General features: G+C 33.2%; 1 protein-coding gene across 1 annotated transcript; it reads left to right on the top strand.

The window, feature by feature from the left end:
* The first annotated feature begins 300 nt into the window (after positions 1–300).
* LOC141292813 (uncharacterized bromodomain-containing protein 10-like) lies at positions 301–22,927 on the top strand. The gene is made up of 11 exons (XM_073824875.1): positions 301–596; positions 827–1,495; positions 2,903–3,103; positions 5,092–5,397; positions 10,071–10,522; positions 11,961–12,578; positions 14,114–14,193; positions 16,462–16,548; positions 18,059–18,174; positions 18,563–18,759; positions 18,993–22,927. Exons 2-11 carry the CDS (start codon positions 939–941, stop codon positions 22,418–22,420), a joined length of 6,042 nt encoding a protein of 2,013 aa, XP_073680976.1. The 5' UTR covers positions 301–596; positions 827–938; the 3' UTR covers positions 22,421–22,927.
* The last annotated feature ends 120 nt before the right edge of the window (positions 22,928–23,047 follow it).

Raw genomic sequence — 23,047 nt, 5'->3', positions numbered from 1 at the left:
TTTTATCAAAGACTATTTTGTCTTAAGAGAACAGCAGTACAATGTTGGAGTTTTATGTCAGATAAAACGAGAATATTCTAAAATATCCACACATTCATTTGTTTAGCCTGGAGCAAATGCAAGTCAGGAGAGAATCAAATTTCAGTGCTTTCGTTTTCTTTTCTAATAAAACCTAGGCATTACCACGGTGCTTTAAAATACATATAAAGTTTTATTTTTTCTGCAAACACACACACAGACTCACACACTCGCGGGAGCGCGCGCACACACAGAGCGCCGTGTGAATCAGTGAATGTCGCCGTGTTTCTTTCATGTCATTCTCTATCACGCGCCTGTCTCTGCCTTTCGTTTTTCACAAATCTAACAAATTTTTCTTCGTGACGGCGACAAACAGCCGCAGTCCGAGTTTCAACGGTGTTTACTGACAGATCGCGCCGCACTGGAACTATGAGCTTCAGCGGTCCGCGGGAGAGAGAGCGGTGGCTGCGCGGCTTGGGCGAGCCCTCCCGGGTGTGAGAGTGAAATCGAGGCCGCTGGCGCCGCGGCCTAGTGCGGGCGGTTTAATGTTTCACTCGACAACACAGAACAGCGCTCCGGTAATGTTGTAAAAACTTATGAAACATTAATAGGATGACGAGAATGACAGATTTAAGCAATTTAGAGGTGATTACTGCACTTTAAATGAGTTTAAACAGATTGTTTGTGGAAAGGCATCAAAGTCTTGTATTATTAATAATTAATCAGTCGCTAATTAGCATGTTCATAATGAACTCAGGACGTTCTCTTTGTAGTGTACTTAATATGTTTTGTGTTTTTCCTCAAACAGTCTCCATCAGGAACAGCAATGGCTTCTTGTGATGATAGACTGACATTGATTGACAGATGATGCTGGCGGCACCTGCGCAGGTGAGCGAGGCCCTCAGCGTCACGCCAGGAGAATGAAGCTTCATTCGGACACGTGCGAGAGCGCACACGCGTGTGAGTCGGTCTCACACGCCCCCCCGGACATGAACCCGAACCACCGCTTGACCTTGACCTCCTGCACGCCGATCCCAGGTTGTTCAGAGTCGAAAGAGCAACTGTGCAACGGTTCGTCTGACCAATCAGGGCTTGAGAATCTCACGGCACACTGTGACGACGGCCAGGAGACCTCTGAGGACGACAGCCGCTCCAGTACGGCGGACGACGAGGACGATCTGACGCCCGAGGTCCAGCAGGCCCACAGAATATTTCAGAGCTTCCTCTCAGAGAAGCACAAGTCCATCACGGCCCCGTTCTGGCGTCCCGTCGGCCCCGGGGACCACGGCGAGATGTGCTTCAGAAAGATGGATGATAAGTTCGTGAATCGCGAGTACGAGTCCATCACGGCGTTTGTGGCAGATTTCAGACTGATGTTAGAGAACTGTTATCGCTTTCACGGAGTCGATCACTGGATCTCCAAACAGGCCCAGAAACTGGAGATCATCCTAGAGCAAAAGCTGACACTGTTGTCCAGGTAAAAAACAAAAGCAGCTCCAGAAGTTTAAGGAAAGTTGTTAAAGGCAAAACCACTGGTCAATTTTGAGATTTTGGTCTCAAATTTGCATCATTTTTAAATAAAACACAAAATCCAGAAACAATTAAACTGGAAAACACAAAATTTGGGAAAAATTTAAAACTAGATATATTTTGGGGGATTCATAGGACCCTACAATTGTTAATATTGAAAGTAAATATTAAATTGTTGAAGTTTTATGTATTAATTAGATCTGCTTTCTGATTGTGAAAATGTAAACAATTACAACTGACTTTAGAAAATATTACATTTTAATAAAACTCTGCGAAATTAATAGAATTTTGGAGACAAAATAGGGTCCTGTTACAGTTTTAATAAAACATTACATTTAAACACATGTTTGGGTTTTTTACTGTTAAAATTGTAACAAAAAATTAGAAATTCTTTGTGGGGAAAATTTAAACTATTACAACAGAATCCAGAAAATATATATCATTTAATTAAAAAATGTGAAAAATGTAATTTTGTGGATGATTAAAAAAAAAATAATAATAATAAAAAAAAAAAAAAAAAAAAAATTATATATATATATATATATATATATATATATATATATATTTTTTTTTTTTTTTAAATATATATATATATATATAATTTTTTTGTTTTTATTATTTTTTTTAATTTGGGGAAAAATGTAATGGAATTTGGGGGGTATGAAAACAGAATCCAGAAAATATATAATTTTAGTAAAATTTAGGGGAAATAAATTTAAACATAATCCAGAAAATATATGATTTTTAAAAAATGAATATAATAATTTTTGAAGTTTTATCCAGCCCATTGATTAAACATGCTTTTCGAGGATTCAAATGTAATTAAACCATTAAAAAAAAATTGAATAGAATGAAATGGATAAATTCTTCAAAAGTGTTTATTTTATTGCACTGATTTCAGTTCCGATCCATATATTTAGAGTTTTTTCCTCTTACGCACACCAAACTTTTACAGTTTTATTCCTCTCTATATTCTAAAGGTTTGTTCATATTTCATTCATACTCATTTCGTTTTACTCCTCAAAATACGTGGTGACAATGTGTTTGTTTTCTGTCTGTTGACAGTATTTCCTGATTTATGGAGTGATAAAAAGAGAAATCCAAAATCCCCTCCAAAAACCTTGAGCTCATAATAAGACAACAAAATTAAACAGGAATTATGAACCTAACTTTATTCAATGTTCATATGTAAATGTTTGCATGTTAGTGCAGTTTAACTAGATAATGCAAACATCCTGCAGTCTTTAGTCCAATTAACTATATTATCAGTGTTACTAATTATTCAGTTTTTTCTGTTCAGTCAGACTGTCAGTGATTGGTGTTGATGTCTCTGGTGTGTTCTTTCTGTGGTCAGGTCGCTGCGGGAGAAAACCACGCTGGCTGTGACCTCCAGAGGCCGTTTCGGCACGGAGGATGAGAAAGCGCCGGTCGGCTCGTCGTCCAGGCGGAGATCTGTGCCGCGTAACCTGGCCAGCATTACGGTGGGCGGCAGCGAGTCCATCATGGTGCAGGCGCTGAGACTGGAGGAGCTGCAGAGAGCCAAAGAGGAGAAGAGGTTAGCCGATACATCTGATATATCCTCATACATCTCTTACACATACAGGACCCTGTGTTTCCTTTATTGCCAAATTCTGTTTTCCCTATTTATTTATTTATTTATTTATTTTTGGATCCTGTTTTTAATTAAGTTTTATTCATCAAAAATGATGTCTAATCAACGGAATAAATCCATTTTATTTTTCCCCCTCAATATGTGACCCTGGACCACAAAACCAGTCTTAAGTCGCTGGGGTATATTTGTAGCAATAGCCAAAAATAAATAGTATGGGTCAAAATTATTGATTTTTCTTTTATATCAAAAATCATTAGGAAATTAAGTAAAGATCATGTTACATTAAGATTTTTTTGTAAAATTCCTACTGTAAACATATCCAAATGTAATTTTTGATTAGTAATATGCATTGTTAAGAACTTAATTTACACAACTTTAAAGGTGATTTTCTCAGTATTTAGATTTTTTGCACCCTTAGATTCCAGATTTTCAAATAGATGTATGTCAGTCAAATATTGTCCTATCCTAACAAACCATACATCAATAGAAAGCTTATTTATTGAGTATTCATATGATGTATATATCTCAGTTTTGTAAAATTTAACCTTATGACTGGTTTTGTGGTCCAGGGTCACATATATGTTTTGTTTTGTTGGATTCTGTTTTAATGGTTTAATTAAATTTTAATAATCAAAAATGATGTCTAATCAACTGAATAGATCCGTTTTGTTTTTTTCCCCAAAAATCATTTTGTATTTTCCCAATATGTTTTTTTTTTTTATTTAATCCGCAAAAAAGCTTACATTATTTATTTTTTAATTAAAAATTCAATATTTTTTGGATTCTGTTTTAATAGTTTGATTTGTGGTAATCAAAAAGCATATCAGCTGAATTAATACATTTTCAACAAATTATTATTATTTATTTATTTTTTTACTTTTAACAGTTACAGGGACCAATGTTATACTTTAATTTTTTCCCAAAATGCCGCTTTATTTTTACCCAAATTGTATGTTTCCCATAAACTTTTTGGTCTATAATGGTTTCATTATTGATTAATGAAACTTTAACAATAGCTGGACGCTATGCAATCACTTTTGTTTTTAATATATATGTGACCCTGGACCACAAAACCAGTCTTAAGTCGCTGGGGTATATTTGTAGCAATAGCCAAAAATACATTGCATGGGTCAAAATTTTAGATTTTTCTTTTATGTCAAAAATCATTAAGAAATTAAGTAAAGATCATGTTCAATGAAGATTTTTTGTAAAATTCCTACTGTAAACCTATCAAAATTTAATTTTTGATTTGTAATATGCATTGTTAACCTAATTTGGACAACTTTAAAGGTGATTTTCTCAGTATTTTTTATTTTTTTGCATCCTCAGATTTCAGATTTTCAAATAGATGTATCTCAGCCAAATATTGTCGTATCCTAACAAACCATACATCAATAGAAAGCTTATTTATTGATCTCAGTTTTGTCAAATTTAACCTTATGACTGGTTTTGTGGTCCAGGGTCACATATATATTAAAAACAAAAGTGATATTCAAAATTCTCTTTTTCATTTTTTCCAGATATGTTTTACATTTGAATTTATGGATTTTGTGTTTTGTTATTTAATATGAATTTATCATTCATTTATTAAGTACAGTGGTAATGAAAGTCATTTCTAAAAGTTTATGAAGTTTTTAAAATATAATAATTCCTTTACATCAAAATATTTTTTTTTGTCAAATAAAGTGCTGCACAAGAGTGAGGTGCATTGTTTAAAATTACTGTATAAAATTGTTTAAAAATTAGATTTTATGATATTTCCAAAAAGTCATTTTAAATAAATATAAAGTTAATAATATTATTTTGACTAAACAGAAGTATATATTTTTCTAAAAACAGACAATATTGATACAATATTTTTGTCGTGAGGTAATAGAATTATTGTCATATTGTGTGACTGATAGCCGTAATGTGTGTTGTTTTCCACACAGGCAGCGAGAGCTGGAGCGTAAAGAGGCGGAGGAGGTGTCAGCGAAGGAGGTGGAGGAGTGGGAGAGCTCCTTGCTGTCTCTGGCGGAGCCGTGGCCGGTGCGGACCATGTGGGAGCTTCCCGCCATCGGCCACTTCCTGTGCCTGGCTCAGACGGCGCTCAACCTCCCCGAGATCGTCTTCTACGAGCTGGAGCGCTGCTTGCTGATGCCTCGCTGCAGCTCCTTCCTGGCCAAGATCATGACGTCCCTCCTCTGCCATCCGCACAAGAGACCCGCCGTCCACCGCCGCCCGCCGCTGACCTACAGGTAGGAGTGTGCCGTATACACTAACACTCAAAAGTTTGGGGTCAGGTGGATTTTTATTGGTTTTTAAAAAAGTTTCTTATGCTCATCAAGGCTGTTTTTTTAATCAAAAACACTGAAAAAAATATTATAATTTAAAATAACTGTTTTCTATGTGAATATATTTTAAAATGTAATTCTTTTCTGTGATGCAAAGCAGAATTTTCAGCATCGTTACTCTAGTCTTCATCCTCACATGATCCTTCAGAAATCATTCTAATATACTGAATTATTCTCAGTGTTGAAAACAGTGCTGCTTAATATTTTGTTGGAACCCATGATACTTTTTTCAGGATTCTTTGATCAATAAATGGGTAAACAGAACAGCATTTATTTAAAATAGAACGGTTTTCTAACAATATACACTACTGTTTAAAAGTTCAGAATTTTGATTCTTTCTCAATTAAAAAAAAAAAAAAAAAGAAATGAATACTTTTACACCAAGGATGTTTAATTAATTAAAAGGAATAGCATAGATTTACATTGTTAGAAAAGATTTATATTTCGAATAAATGCAGTTTTTTTTAAACTTGTTATTCATCAAAGAATCCTGAAAAAAAGGTTCCAAAAAATATTGTTTCCAACATTGATCATTCTAATAATAAATCAGCATATTAGAGTGATTTCTGAAGGATCATGTGACACTGAAGACTCGAGTAACAGCTGATGAAAATTCAGCTTTACATCACAGGAATAATTTATATTTTAATAATCAAAAGTTTGGGGTCAGGAAGATTTTTATTGGTTTTTAAAAAAAGTTTCTTATGCTCATCAAGGCTGTTTTTTTTTATCTAAAACACTGAAAAAAATGTAATATTGTGAAATATTATTATAATTTAAAATAACTGTTTTCTATGTGAATATATTTTAAAATGTAAGTTATTCCTGTGATAAAAAGCAGAATCTTCAGCATCGTTACTCTAGTCTTCATCCTCACATGATCCTTCAGAAATCAGTCTAATATGCTGAATTATTCTCAGTGTTGAAAACAGTTGTGCTGCTTAATATTTTGTTGGAACCCATGATACTTTTTTCAGGATTCTTTGATCAATAAATAGATAAACAGAACAGCATTTATTTAAAATAGAACGGTTTTCTAACAATATACACTAAGTTCAGAGTTAGTAAATTTGGATTCTTTCTCCTTTTTTTGAAAGAAGTTAATACTTTTACACCAAGGATGTTTAATTAATTAAAAGGAATAGCAAAGATTTATATTTTGAATAAATGCTGTTCTTTTTAACGAGTTATTCATCAAAGAATCCTGAAAAAAAGGTTCCAAAAAATATTGTTTCCAACTTTGACCATTCTAATAATAAATCAGCATATTAGAGTGATTTCTGAAGGATCATGTGACACTGAAGACTCAAATAACAGCTGATAAATTCAGCTTTGCATCACAGGAATAATTTATATTTTCAAGTATATTAAAATAGAAAACATTATTTTATAAAGTAATAACATTTTACAATTTTACAGTTTTTTTCTGTATTTTTGATCGAATAAATGAGGCCTTGATGAGCAGAAGAGACTTTTTTTTAAAACATTACAAGTCTTCTTGATCCCAAACTCAGTGTATATTGTTTGCGATAATGTCATAATTGTTGTTTTATCAATGTGCATTTTGACATTATAGGAGAAGTTCACTTCCAGAGCAAAAATGTACAGATAATGCACTCACCCCCTTGTCATCCAAGATGTTCATGTCTTTCTTTCTTCAGTCGTTAAGAGGGATTTTTCAGGATTTCTCTCCATATAGTGGACCTCTATGGTGCCCCAAGTTTGAACGTCCAAAATGCAGCTTCAAAGGACTCTAAACGATCCCAGCTGAGGAAGAAGAGTCATATTTAGTGAAACGATTTTTACCTTTTTTTTTGTAAAGGGTGTTTGATCATCTTAATACGTTCACATTGTAAACACTGGGTCACTACTTCTGCAGCGATGTAGGTTTTGAGGTTAAAAAGTATATAAATAGTAATTTTTATTTTTAGAAAATAACTGATCGTTTCACTAGATAAGACCCTTTTTCCTCATCTGCAGTGTTGTTTTCGTCAACGATGACGAAATCATTTCGTTGACGCCACTTTTTTCCATGACGATAACGAGACGATGACGAGATAAAAACGGCTCGTTGATGACTAAAACATGACGAGACAAGTATGAGTTTTCGTTGACGAGACGAGAATAGACGAAAATGTTAGTGGGTGGTCCGTCAGACATTTAAAATGCATGACATTTCTGCTTATTGTGCATGCCAATCAAAACTTAAAACGTATCTGCCGCTATGGCAAGCCGTTTTAGCATTAAATACTCTTTGCTATACTAGTATGGCAAGCCGTTTTAGCATTCCATCCTTGTTTGTCTTTTATGTTTTAAAACATACCTTCATTATTGTAATTATTGGTGAAAATAGTCGATCCGGAAGCTCACATTGTGTTGAACTATAGATCTGCTATTTTCAGAACTTACAAGTGACACTACCCAACAGCAAAATACTTACTGACCTACATTAATTTGTTAAAAGACTACTTTTTCCCCTTTTTTGACTAAAACTAGACTAAAACCTTTTTGACTTTTCGTCGACTAAAACTAGACTAAAACCTTTTTGACTTTTCGTCGACTAAAACTAGACTAAAACCTTTTTGACTTTTTGTCGACTAAAACTAGACTAAAACCTTTGACTTTTCGTCGACTAAAACTAGACTAAAACCTTTTTGACTTTTCGTCGACTAAAACTAGACTAAAACCTTTGACTTTTCGTCGACTAAAACTGGACTAAAACCTTTTTGACTTTTCGTCGACTAAAACTAGACTAAAACCTTTTTGACTTTTCGTCGACTAAAACTAGACTAAAACCTTTTTGACTTTTCGTCGACTAAAACTAGACTAAAACCTTTTTGACTTTTCGTCGACTAAAACTAGACTAAAACCTTTTTGACTTTTCGTCGACTAAAACTAGACTAAAACCTTTGACTTTTCGTCGACTAAAACTAGACTAAAACCTTTTTGACTTTTCGTCGACTAAAACTAGACTAAAACCTTTTTGACTTTTCGTCGACTAAAACTAGACTAAAACCTTTTTGACTTTTCGTCGACTAAAACTAGACTAAAACCTTTTTGACTTTTCGTCGACTAAAACTAGACTAAAACCTTTTTGACTTTTCGTCGACTAAAACTAGACTAAAACCTTTTTGACTTTTCGTCGACTAAAACTAGACTAAAACCTTTTTGACTTTTCGTCGACTAAAACTAGACTAAAACCTTTTTGACTTTTCGTCGACTAAAACTAGACTAAAACCTTTTTGACTTTTCGTCGACTAAAACTAGACTAAAACCTTTTTGACTTTTCGTCGACTAAAACTAGCCTAAAACCTTTGACTTTTCGTCGACTAAAACTAGACTAAAACCTTTTTGACTTTTCGTCGACTAAAACTAGACTAAAACCTTTTTGACTTTTCGTTGACTAAAACTAGACTAAAACCTTTTTGACTTTTCGTCGACTAAAACTAGACTAAAACCTTTTTGACTTTTCGTCGACTAAAACTAGACTAAAACCTTTTTGACTTTTCGTCGACTAAAACTAGACTAAAACCTTTTTGACTTTTCGTCGACTAAAACTAGACTAAAACCTTTTTGACTTTTCGTCGACTAAAACTAGACTAAAACCTTTTTGACTTTTCGTCGACTAAAACTAGACTAAAACCTTTTTGACTTTTCGTCGACTAAAACTAGACTAAAACCTTTTTGACTTTTCGTCGACTAAAACTAGCCTAAAACCTTTGACTTTTCGTCGACTAAAACTAGACTAAAACCTTTTTGACTTTTCGTCGACTAAAACTAGACTAAAACCTTTTTGACTTTTCGTCGACTAAAACTAGACTAAAACCTTTTTGACTTTTCGTCGACTAAAACTAGACTAAAACCTTTTTGACTTTTCGTCGACTAAAACTAGACTAAAACCTTTTTGACTTTTCGTCGACTAAAACTAGACTAAAACCTTTTTGACTTTTCGTCGACTAAAACTAGACTAAAACCTTTTTGACTTTTCGTCGACTAAAACTAGACTAAAACCTTTTTGACTTTTCGTCGACTAAAACTAGACTAAAACCTTTTTGACTTTTCGTCGACTAAAACTAGCCTAAAACCTTTGACTTTTCGTCGACTAAAACTAGACTAAAACCTTTTTGACTTTTCGTCGACTAAAACTAGACTAAAACCTTTTTGACTTTTCGTCGACTAAAACTAGACTAAAACCTTTTTGACTTTTCGTCGACTAAAACTAGACTAAAACCTTTTTGACTTTTCGTCGACTAAAACTAGACTAAAACCTTTTTGACTTTTCGTCGACTAAAATTGGACTAAAACTATTAAGCATTTTAGTCAAAAAGACTAAGACTAAGACTAAATCTAAGATGGTTGTCAAAAACAACACTGCTCATCTGGGATCATTTTTGGAAGTTCAAACTCGTGGGCACCATAGAAGTCCATTAAACGGAGAACAATCCTGAATGTTTTCCTCAAAAAACAATTTCTTTACGACTGAAGAAAGAAAGGATGACAAGGGGGTGAGTACATTATCTGTACATTTTTGTCTCCTTTAATGCATGTAAAACCATTGGTTATATCCCTACCTACAGGAAGTGGGAGGCGGAGCTGCGGAGGAGGGTCCAGGGCTGGTACGGGGCGGTGGGGCGAGCGGAGGACCGGGTGGCGCGTGCCGAACGTCTCGGTCTCTGTCATCAGTTCTTCTGGACGCTGGGAGAGGCGAGTCCGCTGGAGGAGACGCCCTTCCACCTGCTGCCCTTCAACCAGCGCGTCTGGCTGCTCAAGGGTCTCTGCGATCACGTCTACGAGACCCAGAAGGACGTTCAGGACGCCGTCCTCGGGCAGCCCATCCACGAGTGTCGCGAGTCCATCCTGGGTTACGACGGACAGGAGAACGCTTACATTCACTTCCCGCACTTCTGCGGCGCCGACCTGAGGATCTACTGCCAGAGTCCCTGCCTCGCGATGGACTTTCCGCTTCCGCTGTTCCACGTCAAGAGGTCCCAGGAGGAGCCGGAGGGGTCAGAGGTCAAGGAGGAGACATGTGAGGCATTTACGTGTATTTATTTATATATTTGCCTACATATTTATTTACAGTTCATTTATTGTTAATTATGTACCCATCATTTATTGGTATTGATTTTCTTTTAAATTATTTACGATATTTACATTTCATTTATAGATATTTTTTTTACTTACACTTTATTCATTGTTGATTTTGTTTTTAGGGATTTTATTCATACTTCACTTATTGTTGTTTTTATTTTACATTATTTTATTTACCTTTTATTTATTAATTTTAATATTAAATATACGTTTTTTTTTTATTTCTTGTTGATTTTGTTTAAAGAATTTAATTTATACTTCACTTGTTATTCATTTTATTTACCTTTTATTGATTTTAATTTTTTATTTTAATTTCACTTTATTATTATTAATTTGAATGACTTATAATGAATAACTATTATTTTTTTATACTTAGTTTGCTATTTTTTTTATTTTTTTTTATTTAGACCGTATATTTACTCTTCACTCATTTTTACTTCATTTATTATTTGTTTTATTTTTCATTTTATTTATTTATACTCCATTTACTATTTTTTTGATTTTTGATTTTTATTTGCACTGTATATTTACTCTTCACTATTTTTTATATTGATGTATTATTTGTTTTATCTTTAATTTTGATTTATTATATTTTTATGTATGTTGTTATACTTCATTTGCTATTTATTTGATTTTTAATTTTTATTTATATTTACTCTTCACTTTACAATTTTCTTATACTTGATTTATTATTTGATTGATCTTTAATTGTATTTATTCTTCACTTTGTAATTATTTATTTTATTTACACTTTATTTATTTTAATTTACACTATTATTATTATTATTATTGATTTTAATCAATTGTATTGTTTTTTATTTTATACCTAATTTTTTTTATTTTCTGTTGTTTGTCTCGTCATTTAATTTACAGTATAATTATTATTTAAATTATTTTATTTATATTTATTTTGTTTTATTTACTTTTATTAAATTGTTATTTATTCTAATGTACACTATTATTATTGATTGTAATAAATTGTTAGTATTTTATTGTTTTTTTTATTCATAAGTTATTGTATTTGCAGTTATTTTTCTTTTTATTTATATAATGTATTTAATTTTTAATTCTTAATTATTTACAATATTATTTTAATTTTTTTTATATTTACAATTTATATTATTTACTCTTATTGATTATGTTTGTTCATTTTAATCATTAGTTTATTTTTAAATTCACTTATTTCATTTTTATTTAATTTGCTATTCTTTTATTTTTTATTATTTTATCTTTATTGTTACTGATTTATCCTTCATTATTCATTTTATTATTATTTATATTATTTACCCTTTTTATTATTTTGTGCTTTATTATTTGTTTTATTTACACATTTATACATGCATTTGAATTTGAGAAGGATCTGTGTGTTTCTGTAGATGAAGTAAAGGTGGAAGATGAAAACTCCAGCAGGATGGAGCTGAACTCATGGGACATAAAAGAAGATTCACTCGCCGACGGTGAAGATCTGGATCAGAAATGTCTCTCTGGGGTTTCCTCGTGGTGCAGAGAAGATTCTCTGGACTCTGTAAGCGTTCGAGGAAAGTTCGCGGCGGACAGACGGCTAAAAAAAGAGGAAGAGGAAGAGTCCTTTGAGCCCTGCTTCAGAGTGGGGAACAGCTGCTATAAGGGCGTCTCTCCGGCTCTGAACAGTCACAGAAGTCCTAAAAACAATGAGAATCACTTGAGCAGTGAGGACCAGAGTCCCTGTCCGGATTGTTCAGGAGCGTCGCAGGAATCTCCGCATCTCTGTTCCCGCTGCCAGGTCTGGAACGAATCCATCCGACCCGGAATCACACGCCTGCGTCCAGACGACTCCGAAACGACACTTGCTCAGAAGAAGAAGAGAAAGAAGATGAAAGATGGAAGAAGGAATTTCGGAATGAAGAAAACGAAGAGATGCAAACTGAGCTTGAAGAACCGAACGGCCAAAAGCAGCCTGAAGAGAGCCGCCAAAAACATCAAGAAGAAAGACAAGAGGAGAAGATGTAGACTGGGTGAGTAATGGACATTTAGTGCTGAGTTTCTAAAACTTTATCACTCAAACATTCTGTCATCATTTATTCTCTCTTATGTCATCAAAAAAAATATGCAAAAAAAGTCTCTTATGCTCATCAAAGTTCCATTTATTTGATCAAAAATACAGAAAAAAGTAATATTATGAAATATTATTGCAATTTATCTGATTTTTAATTTTTTTTGCAGTGTGTATTTACTCTTCACTAATTTTTTTTTATATTGAGTATTATTTGTTTTATCTTTACTTTGGTTTATTATATTTTTATGTGTTTTATTAATACTTCATTTGCTATTTATTTGATTTTTTATTTATTTTTTGCACTGTACTTTTATTCTTCAAGTTTTTTATATTGATTTATTATTTGTTTTATCTTTAATTTTGATTTATTATATTTTATGTATTTTATTTATACTTCATTTGCTATTTATTTGATTTTTAATTTTTATTTGCACTGTATATTTACTCTTCACAAGTTTTTTATATTGATTTATTATTTGTTTTATCTTTAATTTTTTATGTATTTTATTTATACTTCATTTACTATTTACTTGATTTTTAATTTTTATTTGCACTGTATATTTACTCTTCACTATTTTGTTATATTGATTTATTATTTGCTTTATCTTTAATTTTATTTATTTATTATTTATTTTTTTATGCATTTAATTTATACTTCATTTGCTATTTATTTGATTTTTAATTTTTATTTGCACTGTATATTTACTCTTCAGTCTTCACACATTTTTATGCTTAATTTTTTATTTGCTTTCTCTTTAATTGTGTTTATTCTTTTTTAAATTATTTTATTTACACTTAATTTATTATTTATTTTACACTATTATGGATTTTAATCAATTGTATTTGTATTTATTTTATTTTTATTTAATTCCTATTTATTTTTTCATTTATTATTTATTTTTAATTTTTTTTATTTAAATTTAGTTTAGTTTATTTTGTTAATAACTTATATAAATAAGTCAATAAGAGTAAATAATATAATTTACTAATTGTTCATTTTAATAATTACTTATTCATAATTTACTTGTTATAAATTTTATTTTTATTTATTTTATTTGCATTTAATTTGCTATTACTTTATTTAATTAATTTATTTACATTTTATTGTTTTTGATTTATTCATCATTATTGTCTTTTAATTATTTTATCTTCACCTTAATGTTATTTTATTTTTAATGATTTATTAACACATCATTACATGCATATAAGATGTTTTTTGCTTAATATTTAGTATTTCTGTATTTTTAATCAAATAATTGCAGCCTTGATGAGCAGAAAAGTCTTTAAAAATCATTAAAAACTGTACTGATCCCAAACTGTTGAGCAGTAGTGTATATAGATATGAAAACAAATACATAAAGTTAAAATATAAAATGTTACCAACTTAAATGCATTGTAAGTCTTTTGTAGCATATGGAATATCTAACTTTTTCCATGTAATTTAATGACAAATTTGGATGTCTCTAATGCTCTGTGGTGTTTGTCGGTCTCCAGGAAAGAGGTTTGATGGGAAGGCGACGTTGGTGAGGAGACCATCAGGATCTGCTCCGCTGCCGGCTGAACCCACGTTTCAGGTCAGATGAAGACTTCATTACCTACAAAACAAAAACACTCTGTGCACCGCAGATAATGTGACCCGTACGATTAAGAAAGACTCATGATTTCATTTGAGAGTCACTTTAGAGAAAAGTGTCTGCTAAACTAATAAAACTAAATGCAAATCATTTGTGAAATGCAAGGCCTTTAAAAGACTGAGAGCAACAGGAAGGACTTTTTGAGAAGTAAGAATCATTAAGTAGTTAAATGTTAACTTAAAACTATACTAATGCAAGATTTTTTGTTAAATTTCAAGTACTAATATAAAAAATCAGTTTTTAAAAGCCTTACTATGGTAAATCCACTATAGTCTTGCTTCTTAATATCAGTGATATTTATGTCACTTATTATTATTGATAGAATTTTTTATGCTTCAGTCATTATTTTTTATTAATTTTTTTTATTTATATTTATTTGTATAATTTATTTCTATTTTATATAATTTACATTATTTTCTTTACTATTTATTTACACAATTTTAGCTTTATTTTATACTTGTTTTAGACTTAATTTGCTTTATTTTTTTTATTCTAATTTAGAATATTAGTACATAAAAAAACTATTTTAAAAACAAAATTTTGCCCATCGTAATCCCACTATAGTCTTTCTTTCTAATATCAGTGATATTTATATATTTTTATTGATTAAATTTATTTGTATATTTCATTTATTTTATTGATATAATTGACATTATTATTGATTTATTTTTAAATTATGTATTTCTACATATTCTTTTATTTTGTAAACATTTCATTTACACCCTTTTAGCTTATTTTATACTTAATTTACTTTAATTACACTTTGTTATTATTGATTATATTTTAGAATATTAGTACATTAAAAAAATCTATTTTAAAAACACATTTTTTAAAGTCTTAATTCTGCTGATTATTTATATTTTGCTTATTATTATTGATTATTTAGTTTTTTTATTTATATATTTCATTTATTTTTATTTATATAATTTACATTATTGATTTTCTTTTATTTTGTAACCATTTTATTTACACGATTTTATCTTTATTTTATTTTTCATTTGCTTTAATTTACTTTTTATTTGCACTACTATTATTGATTCTAATTTAGAATATTAGTACATAAAAAATATTTTAAAAACACGTATTTGACTTAATATGGTAAACCCATTCTTAAAATCAGTGATATTTATTATATTTATTTTTCTTATTATTATTATTGACACATTTATTTATTTTTATGTTTGATGTTTATTTATGTAATTTCATTATTATTGATTTTTTAAATTATTTATTAGCAGATTTATTTTATTTTTGTAACCATTTTAGCTTTATTTTAAACTTAATTAGCTTTTATTCAAATTTTATTTGCACTACTATTATTGATTCTAATTTAGAATATTAGTACTTACACACATTTTAAAAACACATTTTTGCCTTACTATGGTAAGCCCAATAGTCTTTTTTCTTAATATCAGTGATATTTCAATTAATATTGATTTAATTTTGTTATGCTTCTTTATTGTTAATTTATTGTTTTATTGATTGCACTTCATTTTCTTTTATTAATTGAATTTACATTATTTTTGATGATTTTTTTTTTAATTATTATTATTCATTTGTACATTTTAATTTATTTGCAAGATTTATTTTAGGTTTATTTTATACTTCATTTGCTATTATTTGCACTTTGTTATTATTGATTCTAATGTAGAAAATTAGTTTTCAAAACCACACGTTTGCCTTACTACGGTAAACCTACAACTATCAGTGATCTTGGTTAGTCAGATCTGCTCTGATAATTATTGGTAAACCTCAAACCATCAGAAAACTTCAAAACATCCATGCAAAAAAAAAAAAATTAGAGTAAAATTCCTTGTAAATAAATTAATCAGACACTTTCTCTCACCACTTGTAAGAATAGTTCACATTGTTTAGTTTTGCTTTCAAAATTCCTTTGTGTTGATTTCAATCTCATTTTTGAAACAAGCATTTTAAACTTTAAAGGCCTTTTGCATTTCATTGCAACTCTCACTAGAGGGCAGCAGATATTCAGTTCAGCATGTAATAGAATTTATAATAAGGTTTTAATAATTAAAACCACACTCGTTTGAACACAGACTAAACTCACCCTATATTTAAAAAGTGCTTTACAGTATAAATCCAGTCACTTTTATGAGCACCAATGCATGCAATTAAACACAAACATACTTTTTCTAACCCTTATTTCTTTCTCCCATCTCTCCTTCCTGTCTCCTTTTGCTTTTTTAGCTGGTTTGCTCCAGTCTGGATGATCTCAGAGTCCTGATCAGTAAAACAGAAGATCAACTAGATGAACTGGACGGCAAAAAGAGATCTGTTAGTAAGAGAGGGAACCCAAACATACATGCATTTACTATTGCACAAACTCATTTTTTTAATTTTTTTTTTGACGTTGCATGTTACATGCAATTGGTTTGAGTAAATATTGATTGTTTATGTTTTGTTATTTCATTTCACAATAACAGTTTATATCATGACAAAGTCCATTTTAGTTATTTTGTCTTTGTTATAATAACAAGAACATAGATGCAAGTAACAAACTAAAGGACAAGTACAATAAAACAAAGACACAAATTAAATAAATGGGGCCCGATGAAATTTGTTTTATTCCCAAATTCCGTTTAATGTTTTTTTTTCAAAAACTTTATTTATACCATTTAAGCTTTATTTTATACATCATTTGCTTTTATTCACTTTTTATTTGCACTATATATTTATGTTTACTCTTATATATTTTATTTATTTTTATTTATATAATTTACATTATTATTGATTAAATTATTTAATTGCACATATTCTTTTATTGTAAACGTACACGATTTAACAGCAATTTCTTGAAAGTTTAACAAAAATCACATTTTAAAATTATATTTAATACGTCTTATTTTTCTCAAATTCAGTTTTATTTTGATTAAATTAAAAATCTGTTTTCTATTAATTTTCAGCATTCCATTTTAATAGATCAAATTTATTTTAATAATCAAAAGCATGTCTAATTAATTTATAAAGATTAATTTGATTTTATAAAGAATTATTATTATTTATTTATTTTATTTCAGAAATACTGTCTTGTAAATAAATTCTGCTAAATCATTTTTCTGGTAAATATTCCTTTTATTGTTTTAATAATATTTTTATTAGTAGTTGTACTATCATTACATTAAGTAATATTTCTGTCAAGTTAAACTAAACATTTATTTTGATGGCTTGCTGCTTTTATTATATATATATATATATATATATATATATAATTTTTTTATTTTTTATTTTTTTTTTTATTTTATTTATTTTATTTATATTTATATTTACATATATATATGTATTTATATAATTTTCATTATTATTGATTACATTATTTTAATTTTTTTTTATTATAAACGTACATGATTTAACAGCAATTTCTTGAAAGTTTAACAAAAATCACATTTTAAGACCCTATTACATACTTTTATTATTTCTCTCAAATTCAGTTTTATTTTGATATTCCGTGTTATAGAGTAAATTCTGTTTTTTATGACTGGGTCCAGCTATTCCGTCCAAACTTCGCTTTAATCATAGGAGCCTAAATAAACAGTTTATAAAAAGGCTTTCTTGAAGTAACGTAACTAGTAAAATGCGGAATCGTTTTGCTTTTTAAAAGCAGTTTTAGCACCGCGATATCGTGCAAGACTACTGTGTTGATAATATTATGTATAATATAATTTGCATGCAGGCATAATATTAATCCAGTGTTTAATATAACAACATAAATGCCTATGAGTGTGTGATGCAGGGCAGCATTAGAGACTGATGTGTATGTGATGTGTGTCTTTGTGCCGTATTTCAGGGACGATGGCCGCACAACAGAGCCGCCGTCAAAGAGTTACACATCACACTTATAAGGCTGCTAAATGAGCTGTTACCATGGGAACCCAAACTCATCAAGGCCTTCCAGAGAAACAGGTAACAGAGTAAACATGAACCTGGCTTCAGCCCTTTTCGGTGCCTAAATTTACAAAAATGTGAAAATAATTTTACCTTGTTGCACTGAAACCACAATGCTGAATATAGATGGGAAATTTCGAATCTGTGCAATCACATTTTTCCCCCTGTGGTTTTTAGACTTCTGCATTTCAGTCTTGTTTTCGATCAAAGATAGGTTTTCTCAAGTGATCTCGGAGGTGAATTTTAATTATATCCAAGAAAGAGCTTTCCATTGTAAAGCACAGTGACTGATACACCTCACTGCATTCAACGGGCACCTAGATGTTTTTGTTTTTTTTCAACCTTGAGGCGATGTTTTCCTGGCAGCAAGGCTTTGTGAATTCATCCCTGTCCTTGTCCTCAACAGAGCTCGCTTGAAAAGGGAATGCGACGAATTTAGAAAACACCCCGAATATGAGAACTTTATCAGAGAGCAGATGGATACAGAAGATACTGGGGAAGTTGCATGTAAGGATGGATTGTTGTCCACAGAGACGACAAGCGAACAAGAAGAGAGTGAAGTCAAAATGGCCAGAACTATGAAGGAAGATTCTGAGGCAACAGGTGAGTCTGATTTTACCAATGCATGCAGTTTATGTAAGTTCAAACAAAAACAGTGCAAGCCCTAAAGGATTGTTGAATTTCTTTTCTTTTGTGAAACATGAAGTAGTTCAAATATCCTTGCTTTTGTTCATTTAGTTTTTTAGTTCATCAGTTTCTGTTTTCCATTTTCCAAAATCAAAGACATTTATGCATCCAGTATTTGGATTTGTTTTGACTGTTGCCTTCTTTTGCAGAGAATGTAAATCACGAATCAAGATGTCTAGTTGACAGACCTGATGTTGTCATGTATTCGTCAGAGTCTGGACCCTTCACACGCAGTTCGAAACGGCGCCAAACTGGTGCAATCACTGAGGAACAGAGTCCAAGCAAAAGAGCCAAAATGGATCCTTTGACATCTGATTTTAATTTGGAAAATGCTTCCAGGGAGGCTTCAGTATTGCCTGAGCCTTTGAGTAGCTTTCAGGGAACTTGCAAACCCATCCAGGCTTTGCTGGCTAAGAGTGTTGGAAACAAAGTGACCTTAATAAGTCATCCGAAGGCTGCGGTGATGGCTCAGATTCTGCGGGATCATAAAACAGCGTCTGTAAATCTGCCACCTGTCCAATTATCAACTACCTGTGCATCTACACCACACTCTGAACTTGTCTCAGAAACACTTACGAGAACGACATCCACAAGTGAAAGCACTGGACAGGTGGTGTACAAGACGGCAGGAGGCGTAGGGCTTCTCAGGAAAGGAAGCACTTCTGTGAACTTTTCAGTGCAACCGATATCGGATCAAAAATCAGGGGCGAAGGTGATGCAGCAAGTCGTTATCCTGCCTTCAAATCTACTGATTCAAAGCACTGAGAATAAGGCAGCCCAGACCTCTGCATCTGCTGCTAAGACTACAACATACTTGTCCAGTGTTTCAGGGTTCGCTGTACCGGAAAACAAGGTTCCTGTCCAGCCGGTGGCACCTTTGAAAGATACCAGCACTGTAAGAACACCATCCGCTGTAGTTATGCCCAGTTTAAGGACCTTAACGACTGTTGGTGTGCCTAAAAAGACTACTGAACCAAAGGTTGCCCTGAACAAATCAGCCAGCAGTGGTACAACCAAACCTGACGCTGAACAAGAGCTCAGGACAGTGTGCATTAGAGACTCCCAATCCATCCTTGTCACTACGAGAGGAGGAAACACGGGAGTGGTGAAGGTTCAGACGTCAGAGAGTAGAACGGGGGCTTTGCCACCCAGCCCGGTTTTTAACATTTCACCCCAACTTCAAGCCTTTCTGGTGTCAAAGTCTTCCACGTCCACTACACAAGCTGTTTCGGCCACTCTTGCTGCTAAATCTCTACCTGGAGTCACTCCTCAGTCTACTTTTGTGGCAGGAACTGTCGCTCCTTTAACCTTGAATCAGATTTCCAATACTGGCACTACAGGCAAAACAATAAAATCTGCTAAATCCACACTCCTGGCTACAAGCAAAAGCAGCGATAGTGTCCTTTTAACTGTGAAAGACGGTGGTCAACAGAATATGGTCTCTAAATGTGGGACAAAGCCTCCACAAAAACAAGCTCAAGCAGGAAGCACAACTCCAGACCAGTCTACTTTCCAAAAGGTTTTCCTGGTCACACCTTCGCCGAATATCCCTTCAAAGGTCACCACTACTACAGCAACCTGTGCCGTGCCAGGATCACGGTTCATGTTTATAAGCAACTCAGCACTTACCATTCCAAAAGAGACGTCAACTTCAGAGGTTAACATTTCCTCTACTAGTACACCAGCGTTGAAGGTCATTCCCAAGTTGGGGACGACCTTATCCTGCACTTCTTCTGGTACAAGCATCCAGAGCATCGGTGTCCCAGGGTTAACATCAAGAATACTTGGCACAAACAAAAAACCTGAAACCTTGACAAAAACTACACCTGTGATTGTCTCCAGAGTACCTGCGACGTCAACTACAAGTGGACTCCAGATTGGCCCAAAAAGCTGTTTGGTTGCAAGCAGAACTCCATCAGGGAATACCGAAAGTGCTATGAAAGTACCTCGGACTGTTGATGGCAAAACGCTGACGTTTTCAACTCTAGGCACCGGGCACATGGCTTCTTCTGCACTTTTGTCAGTTGTGAAACCGGATGTACCTCCATCAGTTTCAACGTTAAATGCTCTTCACTGTAAAACAGGGTTATCGGCTGGCAGCTCTACTTCAAACGCATCTTCATCTTATTCAGGAAGCCTAATTACCCAACACACTACGTTACCAATTAATGTGACTGCTAACAAGCCACCCTTTTGCACATCACACTCTCTGATTAAAACGACAGCCAATACTTCCGCTTCTGCCGTGTCCAGTACTTTTGCATTGAGTTGCAGCTCCACTTTAACTCCTCCGGTGGTCATGACCTCTGGAGTCCGACCTCCGACCTCTACCACCAAGACTGTTCAGGAGAAACTAGTGATCAACACCACTGCCCCGCTTGCCCCTGGAACTCAGCTTCTGATCAATAACACCAGATTTGTTGTACCTTCTCAAGGCCTTGCACCTGGAAGCCACGTACTGCTTATCTCCAACTCAAGTCCTGGAGGATTGCAAGGGCCAAGTCCTGCTGTTCCTCAAAGATTGCAGGGTCCAATTCATGCTAGTCCTGGAGGATTGCAAGGGTCAAGTCCTGCTGGTCCTCAAGGATTGCAAGGGCCGAATCGTGTCGGTGCTCGAGGATTACAAGGGCCAAGTCCTACTGGTCCTCAAAGATTGCAAAGGCCAAGTCTTGTTGGTCCGCGAGGATTACAAGTCCTAAGTCCTGCTTCCACTGTTTCAAGAGGTCCAAACATTTCTACTCACACAGTTCCTTCAGTTGTACAAGGTGTAAGATTGGTAACACCAGTCAGGCTACCATCTGCAAAAGTTGTACCTTCTAATCAAGTCCGTCAGCAACTGAGTACCAGAACTCCATTGAATGTCTCTGGTCCTACTGCTCTCTCACAAGTGGCACAAGCTCTGCCTCCTGGTGTATCATCAGACATTGTGAGACTTCCTATCTTTCAAACCTCCACTGTCTCAATTGCAGCATCACAAGGTATGACCGGGAGTCCCAAAGAAACCTCTCTTTCCCAAGGAGGTTTACTAAGCACAACTTCTCCGATGCTCCTGCAAGGAAGACCATCCCAAAACCAAGTGGCGCCGGTCATACCACCAGTGAACGCTGCAATTCCAAGGCATTCGCCGATGGTAACCATACCGCCTATGAGCAGCACAATATCTCGGATGCAGAAACTTCCGGTTGCAACGGTTCCACCAATCGGTGGTCCAACCAATGCCAGTTCAGCCACTCCTATTGCAACCGTTCCTCCATCTGTGAGCACAGTTATTATGACGCCTTGTCCACCTATCAGAACCATTCAACCTGGGACAATCGGAAAGCCTGTAATTCTACCCCAGTCACTGCAAGGTCAAAGCACGGTTCCCATACAAGTTCCCACTCCTGCTAAACTGTTGTTGAGCCCAGATGGTGCCATCTTAAATATCGCTCAAGCATCAGCGTCAAACTTCCAAATGTTGGCAAAGCCAATGTCCGCTCAAGTAATCAGTTCCTCCTCAAGTAGCGTTAATGCACCTATCTTAAACACAAGTGATCCAATGAGAAAACCAGATACCCCAGGGAGACCGAATCACTGAAATGGTTCTGGAGGTCATCTTGTTTTTCAGTTGTGATCACAGATGATGGTCTGTTCAGTGTTTTAGACTTTGTTGAGAACAAGTGGGCTTCCTTTGGTTCCATTTCTCCCCATCTTGAGAGGCTTAAAACTAAATACCTAAATGAATATTTTAAGCGTTTTGCTCTTTACGGCACCAATTAAGGGGAGAGTTGTAAATAAAATTGGTTTGGCAAAGAGAAATTTGGAGATTTCAAATGGCCAGTAATGTACATAACAGTATTTGTTTGGCTGACTCTTTTCTACTCCATTTGTATGCAAAGGTTTGAATGTTTTTTAGCATTTTCCATTAAAATGATTAATATTATTCTGTAGAACAGACTTCAGTCTATTTAAGAGTATGTCTGGCTGATCCCAAGCCTGCGTTCGTGCATTCAGGCATAGGTTGAGTATTATCAGACATCATCTGATAACAGGTTGGTTTTGTGTTTCCTCTATATTCATGAAAATAAACTTGGCATATTTATGACTTTGGTTTATTTATTTCTATTTATAACATTGGTGTGTTGTGCTTGTCTTTTGAGTTTGTTAAACACATTAGATGAGAGATTCCCAAACATTTTTGTTGGCTGAATTCCTTTTTATGATT

The sequence above is a fragment of the Garra rufa genome, chromosome 19 (assembly GCF_049309525.1).
Source record: "Garra rufa chromosome 19, GarRuf1.0, whole genome shotgun sequence".
NCBI lineage: Eukaryota > Metazoa > Chordata > Actinopteri > Cypriniformes > Cyprinidae > Garra > Garra rufa.
The sequence above is the reverse complement of the archived record's forward strand: the minus strand, read 5'-3'. Positions and strand labels throughout refer to the sequence as shown.